The sequence below is a fragment of the Vespa mandarinia genome, chromosome 16 (genome assembly GCF_050613455.1).
Source record: "Vespa mandarinia isolate Hongniang chromosome 16, ASM5061345v1, whole genome shotgun sequence".
NCBI lineage: Eukaryota > Metazoa > Arthropoda > Insecta > Hymenoptera > Vespidae > Vespa > Vespa mandarinia.
In genome coordinates this window covers 646,454-665,000 of record NC_140825.1, presented here as the reverse complement: position 1 = coordinate 665,000, position 18,547 = coordinate 646,454, and the positions used below count along the sequence as shown (strand labels likewise).

General features: G+C 29.0%; 3 protein-coding genes across 11 annotated transcripts; 1 reads left to right on the top strand and 2 right to left on the bottom strand.

The window, feature by feature from the left end:
* Positions 1-928: 928 nt before the first annotated feature.
* LOC118442128 (uncharacterized) lies at positions 929-3,655 on the bottom strand. 8 transcript variants are annotated; one of them, XR_014983062.1, is made up of 9 exons: positions 3,416-3,654; positions 2,928-3,089; positions 2,748-2,800; positions 2,398-2,479; positions 1,947-2,280; positions 1,736-1,875; positions 1,615-1,670; positions 1,287-1,349; positions 929-1,091 (listed from the first exon to the last, which is right to left on the bottom strand). XR_014983062.1 is itself a non-coding variant. In XM_035867351.2 (9 exons), exons 2-9 carry the CDS (start codon positions 2,999-3,001, stop codon positions 1,063-1,065), a joined length of 780 nt encoding a protein of 259 aa, XP_035723244.2. In that variant the 5' UTR covers positions 3,002-3,252; positions 3,416-3,655; the 3' UTR covers positions 929-1,062. The 8 variants fall into 8 exon arrangements, 6 of the variants coding, with proteins under 6 accessions (XP_035723244.2, XP_035723242.2, XP_035723249.1 ...); XR_004838322.2 differs by having other exon boundaries at positions 1,620-1,670; XM_035867351.2 differs by having other exon boundaries at positions 1,324-1,349; positions 1,629-1,670; positions 2,928-3,252; positions 3,416-3,655.
* Positions 3,656-4,198: 543 nt separating this feature from the next.
* Positions 4,199-7,058, top strand: CIAPIN1 (cytokine induced apoptosis inhibitor 1). Its single transcript, XM_035867348.2, has 5 exons — positions 4,199-4,501; positions 4,684-5,006; positions 5,114-5,258; positions 5,339-5,451; positions 5,542-7,058. Exons 1-5 carry the CDS (start codon positions 4,348-4,350, stop codon positions 5,653-5,655), a joined length of 849 nt encoding a protein of 282 aa, XP_035723241.1. The 5' UTR covers positions 4,199-4,347; the 3' UTR covers positions 5,656-7,058.
* Positions 7,059-9,083: 2,025 nt separating this feature from the next.
* cue (Low-density lipoprotein receptor repeat domain-containing protein cueball) lies at positions 9,084-17,987 on the bottom strand. Of its 2 annotated transcripts, none has more exons than XM_085661862.1 (7): positions 15,866-15,953; positions 14,384-14,590; positions 13,463-13,652; positions 12,637-13,251; positions 12,124-12,408; positions 11,720-12,002; positions 9,084-9,651 (listed from the first exon to the last, which is right to left on the bottom strand). In XM_085661862.1, the coding sequence occupies exons 1-7, from the start codon at positions 15,936-15,938 to the stop codon at positions 9,547-9,549; spliced, it is 1,758 nt and encodes a 585-aa protein (XP_085517988.1). In that variant the 5' UTR covers positions 15,939-15,953; the 3' UTR covers positions 9,084-9,546. The 2 variants fall into 2 exon arrangements, with proteins under 2 accessions (XP_085517988.1, XP_035723229.2); XM_035867336.2 differs by lacking the exon at positions 15,866-15,953 and adding an exon at positions 17,339-17,987 and having other exon boundaries at positions 9,085-9,651.
* Positions 17,988-18,547: the final 560 nt, after the last annotated feature.

Here is an 18,547-nt window from a genome sequence, read left to right as displayed (position 1 = left end):
TATATGTATATATATACACATATATGTATACATATATGAACCTGTTGCAACATAATCCTTACAGTATCGCCCGTTCCTTTCACTCCCTCACCAATCCTTGTGACCAACTCTGTGCATAATCATGACCCTATGTAGTTTGTAATGATTATAAGAAAAGTAATTGACTAAGAACAATTATGTTGTTGACGAATGATTTTTATTATAAATGAAAAATAAAGATATTTACAAGAAGTCATTATGATATTGATTAATAACCATTTTTTTTATATTTTAAAAGCAGGCATCAAAGTTGTAATTGATGTCGCTATACACCACGATATAGCGATAAATTCACGTTATGTTTCAATTATGTCGATTGCTTTCGACTTACTCAAATCTATGTTAATTAAGGAAAACATATTTTTTCTATCATTTTGATAATGCGAGAACACATCCGAATTCATTAGGGAATGATTTCTTTAATACTACATACTATAGAGTTACTTATTCGGATATTTATACATAGATATAGAAAAATGAAAGAGACCGAAAAAATATTTTAAAGCAGTGAAGAGTAAAATATTACAAAAGCAGGCTGAGCAATTTAAGCAGTGATATGTTTACATTGACCTAGTGCGTTTGTAATAACACAATTGAAAACTCGAAGCCATTACAATTATTCCGTGCTTTTGCAAAGCTTTGAAATTTTCTATAAATTCACATACTCAGCTTTTATATTAAAGTAACGTCATATCTTACGTCATTTATCTATGAAAATTGTATCTAGAAGGAATCATCAAAACCATAAATCTTGTTTTGACTAGCGAAGAATTTTATCTACGCTTAATGATTTATAAATTTTGCATTATTATGCAAAATGGCAATATTGCGCAGATGAACAACCTACGTTTTTCTTTTTTCCTTTTCCTTCATATCATTCTTCCTATCAATTTGATCACAAATTTAAAGCTTATATCAATCGATTTCCTTTGCAAAAAGTTTTATATTATCTTTCACTTTATTTAAAAGTGCTCATTAGATCACTAAACTTTCCGCATTATATGTATGTTCTTAGTCACGGACTTATTGTTGCTCCAAGTCATTTCTTCTGCCTGTAAAAGTAATATTTTTAAATTTGAGATACTTTTTAAAACAGTACTTTACTAATCCTTATTTAACAACGCACATCTATTCTATAGCCTAAATCGTAATTTAATTGTGAAAGTGCAAAAAAAGAATAGCATTCAAAAAAACTTATTCATTGTGGTTTTTAAGAACCAGTTCTATCCCTAAAACCCATGTCAAACCTGTCCTTCTGCACAACTTCTCAGTGGCTGGATGTACCTGAATCACGCCAATCATCTCCATTTCTGTAAGTATTAAAATCCTTATAATATATGTATGTATGTATGTATATTTGTTTATATAATGTAAAATATATTACTCCAAAGAAAGTTTCGTTAGTAATAAAATCGTATTGTTAAATAGAAAAGATCAACACAGAGCATTATAATTATTATTTATATTAATTGTGAGTTTTATTCGTTTAAGATACGATTTTTTTATAAGTACAAATGTTCAAAAAATGCAAGAAGTTATTTCTATCACAAAAGAATGCAAAAAAATTTTTATTACATTACCCTCATTACCTTGACCGTTGTTCTTCTGAAGATACAGTATTTCCATTTGTGCTGAAAGATTAAATGGTTAAAATATTAATTTTATTTATTGTAGAGATTATGCTACATCTAATTACCTTTTTTTCACTGCTGCTAAGTCATCCCATTCACTGAGATCATATTTAGATAAATCACCATCTCCATCCTCATCATCCTCTTCATCTTCTTCTTCCTCTTCCTCTTTTTCTGCTTCTTCTTCTTCTTCCTCATCGTTATCCTACAATGAAGTCATTTTGTAAAAGAATTATACAAAAATTTACTTACTAAACATATATTAATATACAATACATTTTCTTCCACTTGTTCTATTTCTTCATCAGCTATTTCATCTTTTTCGTCTTCTTTGGCTTTACAATGAGAAGGACTGTTGTACCTAGAATCTTTAGAATCATCATCGGAACGATTCTCTATCTTCCTCTTTTTCTTACGTCTTCCAAATTCATCGTAATCGTCGTCATCTTCTCTTCTTTCTTTATATTCAACTATACCACGATCGTTATATCCCCCACCATAACCAGTACGTTCTTCTATTTCTCCAAATTTAGGAGCATTACACATATTACACTGTTGTCTACGAGCCCAATTCACATTACCACACTTACTACATTGCCAATCGTCCGCACTGTAACATAAAATATACATAAACATAAATAAAGTTCATATAAATGAAAGAGAAATAGAAGTTAAATTAATATAATATGTATCTGACCTAAACGTTTGCTTTTAATTTAAAGATTACCTAAATAAGCCTCTACTTTTTTCTGCAGCTGCTTTACCAATTTCTTGTCCCAGTTTTTTCTTCTTTGTACATTCACCTCTGTCTATATTAACAAACTTTTATTATTTATAATAGTAGAGAATTATAAATTGTATTTATAATTGTAAAGAAAAGTTAACTACCAAAAAAATTGATAAAAACATTATTTATCTTTTATCATAAAATTTAGAATGTACAGAAGAAACTTTTGTAAAATAACATATAGATTTAGACAGAGGATATTTATTCGTATCAAATAATTCACCAAAATATCATTAAGTTAAAATAAAAAACTAATAAATGAATTCTAATTAATAAGAATACATATATACCTTTTCCACACCGATTACAGGAGCTTCTTCTTGCAAAATTTACATTGGCACACCTATAGTAAAGTAACAATTGTATATTACACTCATAACATAAATGTATTAATATAAAAAATATCGATATTTATAGAAAGAAAGAAAAAAACTATTTTAATAATAAAAAGATTATTATAAAATACGTACTGTGAATCTGGACAGACCCAATCACCATCGTTGATACTACGTTGATTATCTTCGTCAACTTTATTAACATCCATTTTTTTTACAGAGAATATTTTCCAGAGATAATCTTGATTATTTATATTATATTGGTTTTAAGCTAACTTTAGCACTTTTTTATTTAACCTGATGAAAACGTTAACTATCACATTCGGTTTACTTTATGAAGTAAAACCGTAACAGAATTATTTAACACGGACGCGTAGTTGTAATGATTAATGTATTCTAAAATATCTTATTAATTATCGAACTATTATCTTTTAATATATTTCATTCAACGTTTTTAAACCTATATTACAACGTATTCATAAATATTATTACTACTTTTGAGAGAAAGAGAGAGAGAGAGAGAGAGAGAGAGAGAAAGAGAGAGAGAGAAGAAAGAGAAAGAAAGAGAGACACAGAGAGAGAGAGAGAGAGAGAGAGAGAGAGAAAGAGAGAGAGAGCAATACCTTTTATTACCACCATATCCGCGGTACAACGCACCGTGATACAAACGTGTATGCAAAGTAATTCTTCGCGGAACAAATCAGTGCACACTAACCACTACAATCATAAACTCAGGGGAGCCAAACACTGATGTCAGAAAAGTAAGATTTCAATAACGTTTCTTTCATTTGTAGGGACACTAGTATTGCTATTTTAGAGGAAAAAGACTAAGGAAAGAACTGAAAGGAGCATTTGCATCGTAGAACTTGACGGAAGTGGAAGTATTACTGCCATCTCGGTATGTCCATTTTATACACACAAAATTTTAAATAATTTGTTCATATAAATGGAGAATTTACAAAATATAAATATTTATATTTCATACAATGAATATCTTTTAACGTAGAATTGTTAAATTATATAAAATATACGAGCCAATCGTGCTCACATTTATTGTTGTTCTTTAATTATAAATCAGATCTAAATGATGGTGCTAGTAAGTAATATAATAAAATTAGAAATAATGACGTACTACGATTGTGGATATTGTGATGAATTTTTGCTCAAAATGTTCCTTTCTGGCTGACAATTTATACTGTAATATACAAAACAATGCATATTATATAGAAATAGAATGAAAAATTATACTCAGTGTTTGATTATTTATCGATAAATGTATAACCTATACGAACTATTATTTAAACTTTGCGCGTATACAACGTATCAAGATGGTAGTTCTAGTTTCGTCCATTCGTGTCGCGCGTTACGTCGACATATGTTCCCTCTGTAGTATTTCTTTTCTGAAATTATTTATATTACGTTCTGTATTCCTTCATCTGTCTTAGGTTCGTTTAGAACGAGTTATCGTGATATTTCTACGCAGTTTTTCGTTATATTTAACATTTATTAATTCATCTTTCCTATCGTATAAAAATCGAAAATCTTAAATCTTACGATGACTAACATTATTAAAAGTGACGATGAAGTTCTCATATTGTTAGGCGAAGAGGTTACTTCCGATGGATTATCTGATTTTATTGCAAAGATTAAAAATCTTGTTGGAAAGATTGATCAAATGTCAGTTATCAATTTAAATGAATTAAAAAAGTGTATGTATAATAATATTTATAAAACAAATCACACAAACAATGTTCTGTTCGATAATATACATTAGTCGACAGACCTATATATGTATTTCTTTCTTCTTGTAACATTTTCCCAAGAGATGATATTTAACCCTTTTTGTAATTATTATATTATATGCATGTAATGTACCAACATTATTTTGTAGGCAACTATAATGGATCTTCCATTGACGTGATTTTATTCGTTATTAAACAATCATCTTTAAATGATAATGAAGTACTCATAGAATTGTTAAAATTATTGAAACAAAATGGTAAACTAATAATCTACGAGTCACTTTCATTAGAAAAGAAATTAGAGAACAGACTAACTTTCAAGGAAAGATTATCTAGATTGAAGTTAGCTGGTTTTCTTATAAATGATATAAATCCTAGAAAAGTAGACAAAGAAATTGCAGAACTTTTATCTAATATATTTGAAAATGTTCCTAACACATGTGAGATAATAGCACAGAAACCATCTTTTGAGGTAATTACAGCATGTTTGTAAGGTGTATATAGTAATATTAGTTTAATATTATAGAGCAGTATATGTTAATGTATAATATATTAAGATACATTGGGTCTGTTTATTAGATTGGTTCTAGTGTGGCTTTAAATTTGAAACAAAAAGAAAGTAATATATGGAAATTAGATAATGTCGTTGAAGATGACTTGATAGATGAGGATGAACTTTTAGATGAAGATGATATTGTCAAACCTGATATCACCAGTTTAAAAGGTTGAAATTATAATTTTTTCCTTTTTTTGCTTGTACACGAATTTTAGGTTTATGTGTAAATATATATACTTTTTTGTTAGTATGTGGTACAACGGGTAAACGAAAAGCATGTAAGGATTGTACATGTGGATTAGCGGAAGAGTTAAATGGTAAAGCAGAAGAGAAAGGAATTCAAAAATCATCGTGTGGAAATGTATGTTGTAGAAGGTTTTCTAATACATGGAAAAGGTTATTTCTGTATAAGTTCATTGAAATTATTTTCATCATTCATTTATTATTACAGTGTTATTTAGGTGATGCTTTTCGTTGCGCAAGCTGTCCTTATCTTGGCATGCCAGCATTTAAACCTGGAGAGAAAATTGTTTTACCTGAAAGTCAGCTAATTGCTGATACATAATTTATTTTATGATCTTTTTTAATTATTATAAAAATAATAAATTTGTTTTGAGTATTAAATATTTCAGGTCATTAGATTCAATATACTTGATTGGTGGTTATAGTATTAATTTAAACATTAGTTTCTCTTTCTAATTTATATTTAAATAAGAAAATCTATAAAAATGAATGAACAATTATTTTCTGTGGAAAAGGAGTAATATAAATAAAAAATAATCAACGACCCTTAAGATATAGCATGTTTTATTCCACTTCTTCTGTATACAATAGTAATTTGCATAATAACCATTATGTAAGCACGTTCAATATGCAAAATGTTCAATGTATAAGGCATACCATTGTCCATGTAGAGAAACAGCCATTTTTATCACTGAATATATTTTCATTTTGTATGCTAACTTATGTTGATTTTAATTTAAGTATCACTTAAATGTTTTAAATATTTTGTGACTCAGTATAAGTTTGTTTTATACAGATGTAGAAAAAAAAAGAAGTTCACTCCATTTTTCAGTAATAGTAATTAGATACCCTACTTATAGACAATATTTAATATAATACATAAACATGTTGCATATAGTGTACAGACATGGTTTTTTCTTTTTTTTTTTTTTAAGTTAAGGAACATATCCCTTTCACCATAAATCCACTATCCTTTCTCTGAGGATGAGTGTGTGGGAGAGGGCTATTTTCCGTATACTATACTTAATGTAACTTTACATTTGTTCTATAAATGATTGTTTTTCTATAATAGTGCACGTTGTTAGCATAAAATTACATTATAAGCATAAAAGCAAAGATCATAGGTTTATAAGTGTAGTATCTATCGTATACAGGAACAGAAATAAAATCGTCATGTATTGTAATTTGTTTGTTTTCATGACGACAGGAACATCATTCCGTGTTTTAAAGGGTAACATAAACGCTATTAAGTCATAACTATGTATATTATTCATTGATCCGAGTAAAAATCGTCAAAAAACGAAAGAAATAAAAACATTAATATTTCATTTCATTGAAATTAAGTTACATTCTGTTTGTTTCAATGTTTAGTTTTAAAAAACAACGATACATTTTTGCGAACCAATGATCAAGCTGCGCCTAAGATGTTATAAGTATTATTATAATTAACTTTGGTGTGTACAAGTTTCATAATCTAAATAGCTGGCCGATTTATTTATCAATTCCCATTGATATTTACGATAAAAAAATTAAAATAGTTGCATTCGTCTATATATAATTTTGTAATTAAAAATTGTCTTATAATTTATTATTCAGAGGAATATAGAGAGATAGTGATAGAGAGAGAGAGAGAAAGAGAGAGAAAGAGAGAGAAAGAGAAAGAAAAAGAGAGAGAGAGAGAGAGAGAGAGAGAGAGAGAGAGAGAGAGAGAGAGAGAGAGAGAGAGAGAGAGAGAGAGAGAGAGAGAGAGAGAATGATACCTAATAATAAAATGACCATATATTAATTTAAAAAGATGAACTAGAAACTATATCAAGGATATAAACGATTATAAACATTATATGTGATATTAAATAATGAAACAAGAGAATATGAAATGAAATAAAAGAATTTTAGAATTAGTCTTGGAATGGTGAGATAAAGCATATATTTTTATTAATATAGGTATCAAACTCCACAATAGATTAAAAAAAATGGATTGTTTAAACTTTATCTTTTGTTAATATTTGTAAAATTAATTAATTAACAAAAAAGTGAAATACACAATATATAATTTGTCAATTATCAGAAAAAAGGGAATCGTTATCAATGAAATTTTTGATTTTATATCTATGTGTCTAACTATCGTAATATTACAACACGTATGCATGTACGTAAATATCTGTAAATAATGTAAATATGTGTATACAAATTTATTATTACTACGGATAATATGCGTATCAGTGTGGCACTATGTTAAAAACTTAGTATGATCTTGCATGCGAACAACTTTTGGTTTGTTCCAGCAACAATTATGTTGAGTATGATAATATTTGTAACAGTCAGAAAATTTCATTGTTTTAAGGCCATTAGAGAAATGTTAATCATAGCACAGCAGGAAGTTTAGTCAATTTATTTGTGTGTGTGTATGTCCATTATAAATAAATAAATATATATATATATATTTATTTATTTATTTATTTATTATATATATATATATTTATTTATTTATTATATATATATATATATATATATATATATACGTGTATGTGTGTGTATGCATTATATTTTATATGGATACCGCGTTTTCTGTATATTCCTTATTAGAGACGTACACGCAAACACGCATACATATATACATATATTTATATCATGTTTATAAACAGATTAGTATATGTATATATATGTACGTATGCATATATTGTACTCTTAGTGGGGGACGAACTTAGATGATTATCTAATATATTATAATGATGTGAAACGTAAAATAGTGATCAGACGTCTTATTGAATGTCTGATATACTAGAAAATGAACGTCAGAAAAAAAAAAGAAAAAAGAAAAAAAGAAAAAAAAAAAAGTAAAATAAAATATTTCTGCGATGTATGCAAATGGTTGCACGTATTATATATACATTGATGTTTATTGTAAGTAATTAATTGTTGATCATGAAATTAATTATTTTTAGCAATAACTTCAAGTTTTGAGAGTTGGTTCGACTTTTTGTTTGAAGTAGAAAATATTTTCGTTTGTGTCTGTGTGTTTATATTTTTTGTATTTTATATCAGAAATCTTCGATATAAAAGGAAGAAAAAAATATGACCTGTTCGGTACTTATTATTAATCAAGCTAATGACATTCTTTCTTAGGAATGTACTCTATGATACTTTTCAAACAATCAATCAAGTTATTTTGGTTTATAAGGCAGCTTTTGCATATATTGCACAAGTATTACGTTAAGCGTAGCTCTTGTTGTAAACTTTAAATATATATACATATATATTATAATATATATGTACGTATATATATGGATATACATATGTATATATGTATATAATATATATATATATATATATATATATATATATATATATATATATATATACATATTACTATAATGCACAAGATGTGGCAGCTTCCGTTCGCTTGCTAACAATTCTAAATTTATATTACTAAGATTAAAAAAAAAATTTTTGAAAATTTCTTTATAATTATATTTATATTTTTCTGAAAAATAAGTTTTTCATTGTTTAATCGAATGAAGAAGAACGATGATAATTGCTGTTTAATGAGGTAATAAATTACTTCAAGACAGACCTCTTTTGCATGAAAAAGATCATCCGTTAAATGTATAGTTTTACTTTACTTTTTGTTTTCTCTCTCTCTTTAAATATATATATATATATATATATATATATATATATATATATATATATATATAAACGTAACGGCGATATATATATATATATATATAAACGTAACGGCGATATATATATATATCACCGTTACTATATAAAAAAGGAAAAAAAGAGAAAAAGAAAAAATTGTCCCCTAAGTACGTAACTTATTGAATTACAAGGAAAAAAAAAATTAAGTAAATCACGCTATGATTTCATTAATCGAACGAAATAACCATTGTAAAAGCACAGCCCTACATATACGACCCAATAAGGAATAGGACTCTTTTAAAGACCTTTGGCTTTCGTCCTTTTGTATCTTTCTTTTTTACTTGATTTATATATTTTTTTTCGTTTTACTTTTTTTCGTTCAGTTAATTTATCCTTTCATCTTGCCCTATGCAGGCACATATGCATTCACCAAACTTAACAACAATACTAGATAGAGTCTTTCGAAAAATATACAGACATCTATCACCGCGAGCAAAAATTTCGTGACGAGCTTACGTGGAATCCGTCGAGTATTCGCCATTTTATACGACGAGAAATTTAGTTTGCGTTAGCACGAATTTCCCTCCATATTATCCAATAGAGAATTCTTCTCGTCCTTTTTCGTTTTATTATTCTTTGTCACCGGAGTTCGTAATTTTGGTTCAAAACATGGCTGGAAAAAAAGGAAATCTTTTTATTTTCTTATGTCATTGCTAAGTTAGCAGCGATCGATGTCTTCGAATCTGAATCAATCTAAATTATTGAAATTGTTTATCATTAAGTTGACAAGTTCGTTAAGTTTTTTTTGTTTTTTCTTCTTCTCTTTTCTTCGTCTTTTTTTCCCCAAATACTACGAAGAGAGATTTTCAGGTAAATTATTATTATAATATTTTCAACATTGATTTGTACTGCTGATTGCGGGATGAGATATAACAAAAATACTGATCGCAAAACGATATATATATATATATATATATATATATATGTATATTAATTGTGAGGTAACTAATTAATTAGTTGATCAAAATCTGATTAAAACGCGATCATTACAATTTTTTTATTAAAATATTTTATCTTTATGGATTATTGTTATTATCGTGCTAATATTTTTGTAAAGAAATTCATAGAGAAAAGAAATATATTTTATTAAGATAAACGAATAAACATTAAAAAAGGAAAAGTTTAATAACCGAAATGAGATATCGGTCGTTCTTCGTGAAATTATCTTTATTAACGTTTAAGTTAACAAGCGATATAAAAAAAATGAAAATAAAAAAAAGAAAAGAAGTCGAAGGACTGTTGAAGAAATTTATGTAATTGGAACAAAGTCTGTTCTTTTCCATTAAGTCTTATCTTATATAAACATATTAATAATGTTGAAAAATTTTCAGTCAACTGTTTGAACAAATAATACCAACTATTATCGGAAATATGAATGTAAGAATGACGATAATAATAATAATAACAACAACAATAATAATAATAATAATAATAATAATAATAATAATAATAATAATAATAATAATAATAGAGTAATAATAATAATAATAATAATAATAATAATAATAATAATAATAATAATAATAATAATAATAATGAAATATCGGAAAATCTAATTCGCCTACAATGTCATGAAAATGTTAGTCATATTAGCTAAAAGTTGTTTTTTCATCATTTTCAATAACTACGAATTACATTACGCAAGAGTTAAAAAATTTAAATACATTATCTTAAGAAAAAGAATACGCGATCGAGAATTCAACTTGGGACTCGTCAACAAGCGTTCTATTTACGTTTTAACAAATTTAACGTTAACAAACTTTATTACGCTTTATTATATTTTTTATTTTCGTTTATCTAACAAATCGATATATTTTCCTATCAAAAATTATTATCATTAATACATTTTCAACGTTGTCTTGCGAAGGAATGATCAAAAATACTGATGGTGAGATGATATATAGTATATATATATACACACACACACACTATATATATATATATATATATATATATATATATATATATATATATACTATATAAATAGGATGTCTGTCCATGTATGTCCGAGTAAATATTTCGTAACTAATTTGAAAATATTTGCTATCAAATTTACTATTTTAACGATACATAGTAGCAATTTTTTTACTAGATATGATTTTAATTGCAAATGATCTCTATTATATAAGTATGCAAGAAAGCATTACAGGCATTTATTTAGAAAAAATTATATTGATCTTCATAATTCGGAAAGATCACGAGTAGAAAATAAACATTTTGCATGCACTTTGTAGCTGATTCAGAATCGTGCAAGTTTCTTTTATTAAACTTTCTTGAGATTTCAATTAATTGCGATACATTTTCTCGGTCATCTATGGAAAAATACTATGTATATGTATATATAAAAAAAATGTGATAAAATATCGACAATGAGATGCACAATTAATAAAAAATAAATTGGCCGATAAAAAAATTAACGAAGACGATTACAATACTCTTTAGAAAAATGATCAATGAAAAATATATTTGATCTCGTTAATACTGTTAAAAAAAAGAGGGAGGAAAAAAAAGAGAGAGAGAGAGAGAGAGAGAGAGAGAGAGAGAGAGAGAGAGAGAGAGAGAGAGAGAGAGAGAGAAAGAGTGAGATAGCTATACGATCGTATCGAATAAATTCTCACTCATACACGCATACGTGCGCTTACTCTACATTGCAATAACTATTTAGATGGTATTTCACTCACTGTTTCGCAGATATTCATGTTGCAGCAATTTTCTATAGTTATTTCGCATTGATTATCCGTTAGCTGTGGTCTGGATGTTAATGGCGTAATACCACCTTTACTAACTACGAATCTCTTCTTGATTCGTGGTCGACGACGTAATTTATGCAGGTAGAAACTCATCACGAGGATCAGTATAATAAGTACAATGATGAGAGCGATAAGTACGAATAATAATGTCTTCGATTCGCAATTTTCATTTAGGGTTAGCATCTTTTCAGAGGTATAGTTGTTTTCGGCACATCTGTTAAAAAAAAAGAAAAAAAGTAAGTAAAAATAAAATAATAAAAATAAAGAGTTAGATTTTTATTAATGATGGAAATTAATTGATAAAAAAAGAAAAAAACAAAAAAAAGTTGTATTACATTAAACCGCAGGAAGATTTGTCAATGTTGAGCGCAGGAAGAATGTCAGGAAGAATTTCGCAACGTTCGCCCTTCGAATTTTTACATTCGCAGACAGGTATGTTGTTTTGGACCAAACATTCGCCATCGTGAAGACAATAACCCTCGCAAATGTCTCTTTCACATCGTTTACCGGTAAACGTGCCGATACATTTACACTCTGCTTTACCGAAATTGTTAACGATACAATCACCCTGAAGACAATAATTCTGGCAGAGGGATATTTCACACATGGAACCCGTATATCTGCGTGGAAAATATTTATTTAATTCTAACCATAATATAATCATAAAGATCAATTTCGTTGTTAATAGCTAATTGACAAGCGACATTTTATTCTTATTAATTTGATTACTTCTAATTGTACTCATGCTTGTAAATTAATCTATATAAGTGTCGTTTTATTGTAATTAACTTATTAATTCTAATATTTACGTATTTATTAATGATTAATTAGAAGAAGAAAAGTCTTACCCAAATTTACAACGACAAGAACTTTCGATACGATCGAAGGAACCACCATTGAGACACAATTGAGAGTTTTCCGTTTTAACATCTTTGGTATTAGTCGTTAAGTTATTGTAAGATTCGAGAAGAGAACTGTTTTGTTTCTTTTCAGCAAGTTTCTCTTTTTCTAATCTTCTTTTGGATATAGCAAAACAATCGATGGTACCAACGTTGTCTCGTGTAATAATGGCGTTAGGATCAGAATCTTTGTTCAATTTGCGATAGGATTTAAATTTGACCGGTGATTCGTGATCGGTGGAATTTTTAGCCATCATCCAAATAGCTTTATGTACCCAATCTGACCAGTAGATAAAATCCTTATCAACGGCGATATAAACAGGTTGTTGATTTCTATTCTTCAAGATCTTTTCACGTTCAGTACCATCGAGATTGCTACGTTCGATCTTTACATGTATACCTTCTTCATCGTCAGTCCAATAGAGTTTACCTTCTTCATAATCGATTGCTAGACCTGTTGGTACGTAAAGATCTCCCCTGATTATGATCGTTCGATTGGTACCATCCATGTTGGATCTTTCGATGGTGGAATTCTTGCGGTTGCTGTTGCTCCAGTAGATATGACTAATGGAGAGAAGGAGAAAGAGAGAGAGAGAAAGAAAGAGAGACAATCAGTATCGGGAAATGAGGAATAACGTGTCAGAAAGTAAGAGAGAGAGAGAGAGAGAGAGAGAGAGAGAGAGAGAGAGAGAGAGAGAGAGAGAGAGAGAGAGAGAGAGAGAGAGAGAGAGAAAGAAAGAAAGAAAGAGAGAGAGAAAGAGAGGATGAAGCACACCTGTTACACGTGTCTAGGACGATACCACGTGGTATTTCTGTGAGATTATGCAGAATAACGGGTTCTTCCGGAGGACCGTCCATCGGTATGTGCATCTTCATGATCATTCTCTTCAAGGCGTCGATCCAGAAGAGCGTACGAGAGTTTGTATCAAAAGCTGTCGCCACGATGTTCGTCTCATCTTGCTTTGCTGATATAAAATATAGACCGATACCAATTTATAATTTGTTCGAGAATTAATTATTTTTTCTTCTTTTCTTTTCTTTTTTTTTTTCTTTCTTTTCTTTTTATACAAGTACGAATTATTCAATATTTTTTCACGAACTTTTTAAACGATATTTTGTTTTTTTCATCTGTTTAAATATTGAAATTGTATATGTATTGTGAATCTTAAAATATAATTATACTTTATTTTAAATATAATTTATCCGCTTCGGATATTATCGTACAGCATTAACCTTTAACACTTGTGAAATCATCGTTTGTGCGACAACGAATATCCTTTTCATAGAACTATTGAATTATTTCTTGACGTGATACTTTGTTTATTTAATAAAACAATTTATTTAAAAGAATTATGAAAATTACTTTGAACGTATATATTTCTAAATTAATATGTATTTATAAATTTATATACACATAGAAAATAAAAAAATATCAAATAAAGCTCGATTGAGAAAAAATTAAAAAAAAAAATAAAAATCATAGCGCGAAAAATTAATTAATGATGAATTTGTTCCGAAAAAATTATATCAAATTGTAAAGCGTTAAAGGATTGATTTAAACGGGATATCGAATTACCGCGCTTTTTCGTAATTCGTGTCTTTCATGAATCACGTGATCGGCATCGCTTACGCGGGAAAAGGACGAACGCAAGAGAGAAAGAAAGAAGCAAAGTTAAGAAAAAGAAATAATACTTACCCTTTAACAGTGGTTTCGAACTGAAATTCTTTTCCGCTAAGTCGTTACTAAAAATCGATATGTTGCTATGAGAGTCACTAAGATACAATTTTCTTGTTTGATCATCGTAAGCTATTCCAGTTAATGAAACGGCCCCATCGACTGTTACCGTAAGAGTTTGATTTTGTGTGAAAAATTCTATCTTGTCGCCGATCACAACGGCGATATCTGAAATAGGATAGATATAAGATAAATTAAACATTTATTTGATAACAATTCATTTATCATTATCGTATTATGAATAACACGATCTGTGTACGTTACGTCAATGTTAAGGTTACGTTTTGTAATATTAAGTTTAATCGTATTTAACGTGTTAATCAGTATCGATATAAACTAGATTGGTACTAATCGTGATTAAGATCGTGATCGACGATAGAGTAATCTTTTGATAAACGACTTCCGCGTATTCATTATGTTTCTTTGATTTCGATTGATTGAGTTAATGTGATAAAAAAAAAAAAAAAATACGTACGCATAAACGAATGTATTATACATTCTGATCGTATTTATGAGAAAATATTAGCGCATTATAATTCAATACCCGAAAATTAATATATGATTGCAAACGAAATCCCTTTTCCAATGATGTTTAGATTATATATACGAATGTGTGCTAAGTGATATCAAGGTCGTGTCAGTGAATAGTTACGAAGCTCGAGATTATCTACTACTTTGTTTAATTTTCTTTTTCGTTTCTTTTCTTTTGTTTTTTTTTCTCAAACGATGACCTGAAGCAAAGAGCATCAATGGAAATTATTTACAATCGAATGTTATTTCCCAGTATCTGTGACGACCTCGATAAGTTGAATTTATTATATTCGATATATTTCCAATAATTTATCGTACGATTTCTCCACTATTATCGAAAAAAAAGAAAAAGAAAGAAAAAAAAACAAAATAAAGCAAAAGAATTCGCATATAGATACAACGAAGGGGACAACACAATTCATATAATAGTAATTTTATAGTAACGCGATGAAAGTACGTTCGACGGTAAGTGAAAGCAAATGACTCGTCTTTAAGTGTTGGAAGAGAGAATCATACAAATAAATTTCATGATTAAAAAAAAAAAAGTAAGAAAACAGGAATAAAAATAAAAAAATAAATAAAAAAAAAGTAAAGGAAATTGATGAGAAACCAGGAAGTTTTTACAAGTTGACGTCAATACGAATATACACATATTTACTAATTAATTTTTTAATTAATAATTGACGTATATGTATATATATGTGTGAAGAAGAACTTGAACAGATCGTCGAAAGTTCTTTCTTCTTGGAAGAGCCCTATTTATGAGATTTCTGTATAGGATCTATCAAATGAGATCTTAAGATTTTACCTCTATAAATTTCAAAGAAATGAAACAATTATTTTTCTTATTCATTTTATAAGGAAAAGAAAGGTTTAAAAGAAATCATCAATTAACATAAAGAACTTGCTTACATATTTGAGTAATTTGCAAGTCACATACACTCATATATACACACATACACCCGCAGCAGCAACGTACACGCATGTATGTGCAAGCACGCACACACCTTCCCGTGTCGCTCTTCGTATTCGTCGTAATCGTTCGAGATCATTCCTTTTCAAACTGTTATGTAAATTGAAACAGAATAGATAGCCAATAAACTTGTATCGATATTTAACGATTAAGATAAGAAAAACATGTATTTTTTTTATCACGACTTATTATTAACATTTTTTTCTCAAGAATATAACTATACGGTCTTTTTTTTCGTCTACCCTTCTCTCATAATCCTTTAGCGCACGACGACACGAAAATAGCAAGCGATAAAAGAAGAGCCAGATAAATGTCTATTTTTTATGTAACATTTACTTAATTTGTAAATTAATATCAGACAAAAAAAGAACGGGTTACGAAGAAAAAATACGAAATTTTTCTTATTTACATATTTTTTAAAGTCGATTATTTCGTATAATATCGACATTTAACATTTTACAAATTTTTATCTATTTGTTTATTTCTTTCGTTTTTTTTTCCTACTAAAGATTCGAAAATCTTGAAGTAGTTATTACAAGATAGTTCGATTTTTCAAAAGGAAGAGATAACACTTTCGATAAAAAGGATACTCATCGATTCTATCTATAAGTAGAATATCAATAAGAGAACGGTATTTTTCTAAAGATCTCTCTTAGAAATTTCATTCTAGAAAACGATACATGCGTGTGTGCATACGTAAATCAATGATAAAAATACATTTTTTCAATAAGCAATTATAATATAATAGTTCTTTGGTATGTTGACTTTATGCTAGTGGCGTCATATATATCGGAAATAATGGGATACTTAGCGATTCTAATTAATGATCGCAAGCTTATGTCAATCTAGATTACAATGTTGACGAGTTGAGACGATAGTATTACGTAAATGGTTATAAGAACGTATAGGTATAAAGAAAGATAGAAAATTATTACGAGGTGTTTGATGAAAAGAAAAAAAAAAGAAAAGATAACAATAAATGAATGAATAAATAAATAGATAAAAAAAAAATTAATAAAATGTAAATAAAGATTTCTTCATTAATGAATTAATTAATAATACGCGCGAGTTTGAAAAAAGCGCCCCGATAGAAAATGCGGGAGCTAGACGAAAAGTGGCGTACGTGCCGATCAGCTTAAAGTGAATGGAGCCTGAGTACGCGCGCGCGCTCCAATACACACACACGCTTATAGATACACAAGTGTACTTGCTTGAACATACGTAAAGATAGAGAGAGAGAGAGAGGCGCGCGATCCGCATCATCGCTATAGCGAAACTGTATATGTGTGAGTAAGCCGCTAAGTAAATGAGAGACAGAGAAAAACACCACGGGCCGCGATTCGTCTTTTTTCACGTTCTCGTTTTTACGAACGATTAGAAAGATGAGATAAATAACGATGAGAGACACTTACCCCATGACCTGGCATCACTCGTGATTGTGAAAACGGCTAACACGATGAAGACGAAGGCAGTTAAGAAATCTCGCGATTGTCGGGACATCTTTATCACGAATACATTTACACTAGTAACGCGAGAGAGTAAGAGAGAGAGAGAGAAAGAGAGAGAGAGAGAGAGAGAAAAGAGAAATAGACAGAGATAAATGTCTTTTCACCGTAAACACGTTTGTCTTTCTCTTTTTTCGTTTTTTTTTTCTTTTCCTTTTTTTCTTTACTCTTTCTATTTCCGTTTTTATTTATTCGCTAAATCTTTTCGGTCAACTTTTTTTTCTCTTCAAGATTAAATTCACCGGATCAAATGAAATACGATCGATTTGAAACTGTTTCAAACGAACTCTCTTCAAAGAATATTTTGTTTTTCTCAACAAGTTTATTATTTAATTCTCTTTCGTTTCTCTTTTATTGAGAGCTACGAAAGAGTATCACCTTACCATCAACGTTACGTCGCGTTACGGTGGCTGAACGCGAACTGTGTGTCCGTTCGTGACTAAATGTGCGTTCTACCGACGCTTCGCGTCGCCCTCCGCAGGCGTTCGGTCATTGGCGCGACGGAATACTGTTATAACGTTTACTACTGTAATGCGACTCTACCAAATGGCGAACGTTGCTACACCCATACGAATTTCTTGCAAAATCGAAACTAGTATCTCCCTCTCTCTCTTTCTTTCTCTCTCTTTTTCTCTCCCTCTCTTTCTCTCTCTCTTTCTCTATCTATCTATCTAACTATCTACCTACCTATCTATCTATCTATCTATCTATCTATTTATCTATCTCTATTTCTCCGTCAGTCTCTATCTCTTTTCTTACATAGTAAGAATAAATTAATTCATTCGTATTACTTATTTTCTACGGCAATGCATATGATGCGGTATCTCGTGGTTCCTAGTAATTACCGAAACGTGCCAACTTCCTACATTTTTTAATTTGATTTAAATCTATCCAAAAGCAGCACTTATACAAGTTTGACCCTTTTTTTACAAACGAGCTTGCGCTGTAACGTTGTATAATTTTGTTTATTGATGAACCATCTCTTTGATTGGATTTTAAATTTAAAAATTAAGACCTTTCAACCTTTTCCCGCCATTTTTATGCATTGCTTTTTTTTATCGTCTACGACATATTACTCTCGATTTGTTTATTCTTGGAATTTTCTTTTCTTTTCTT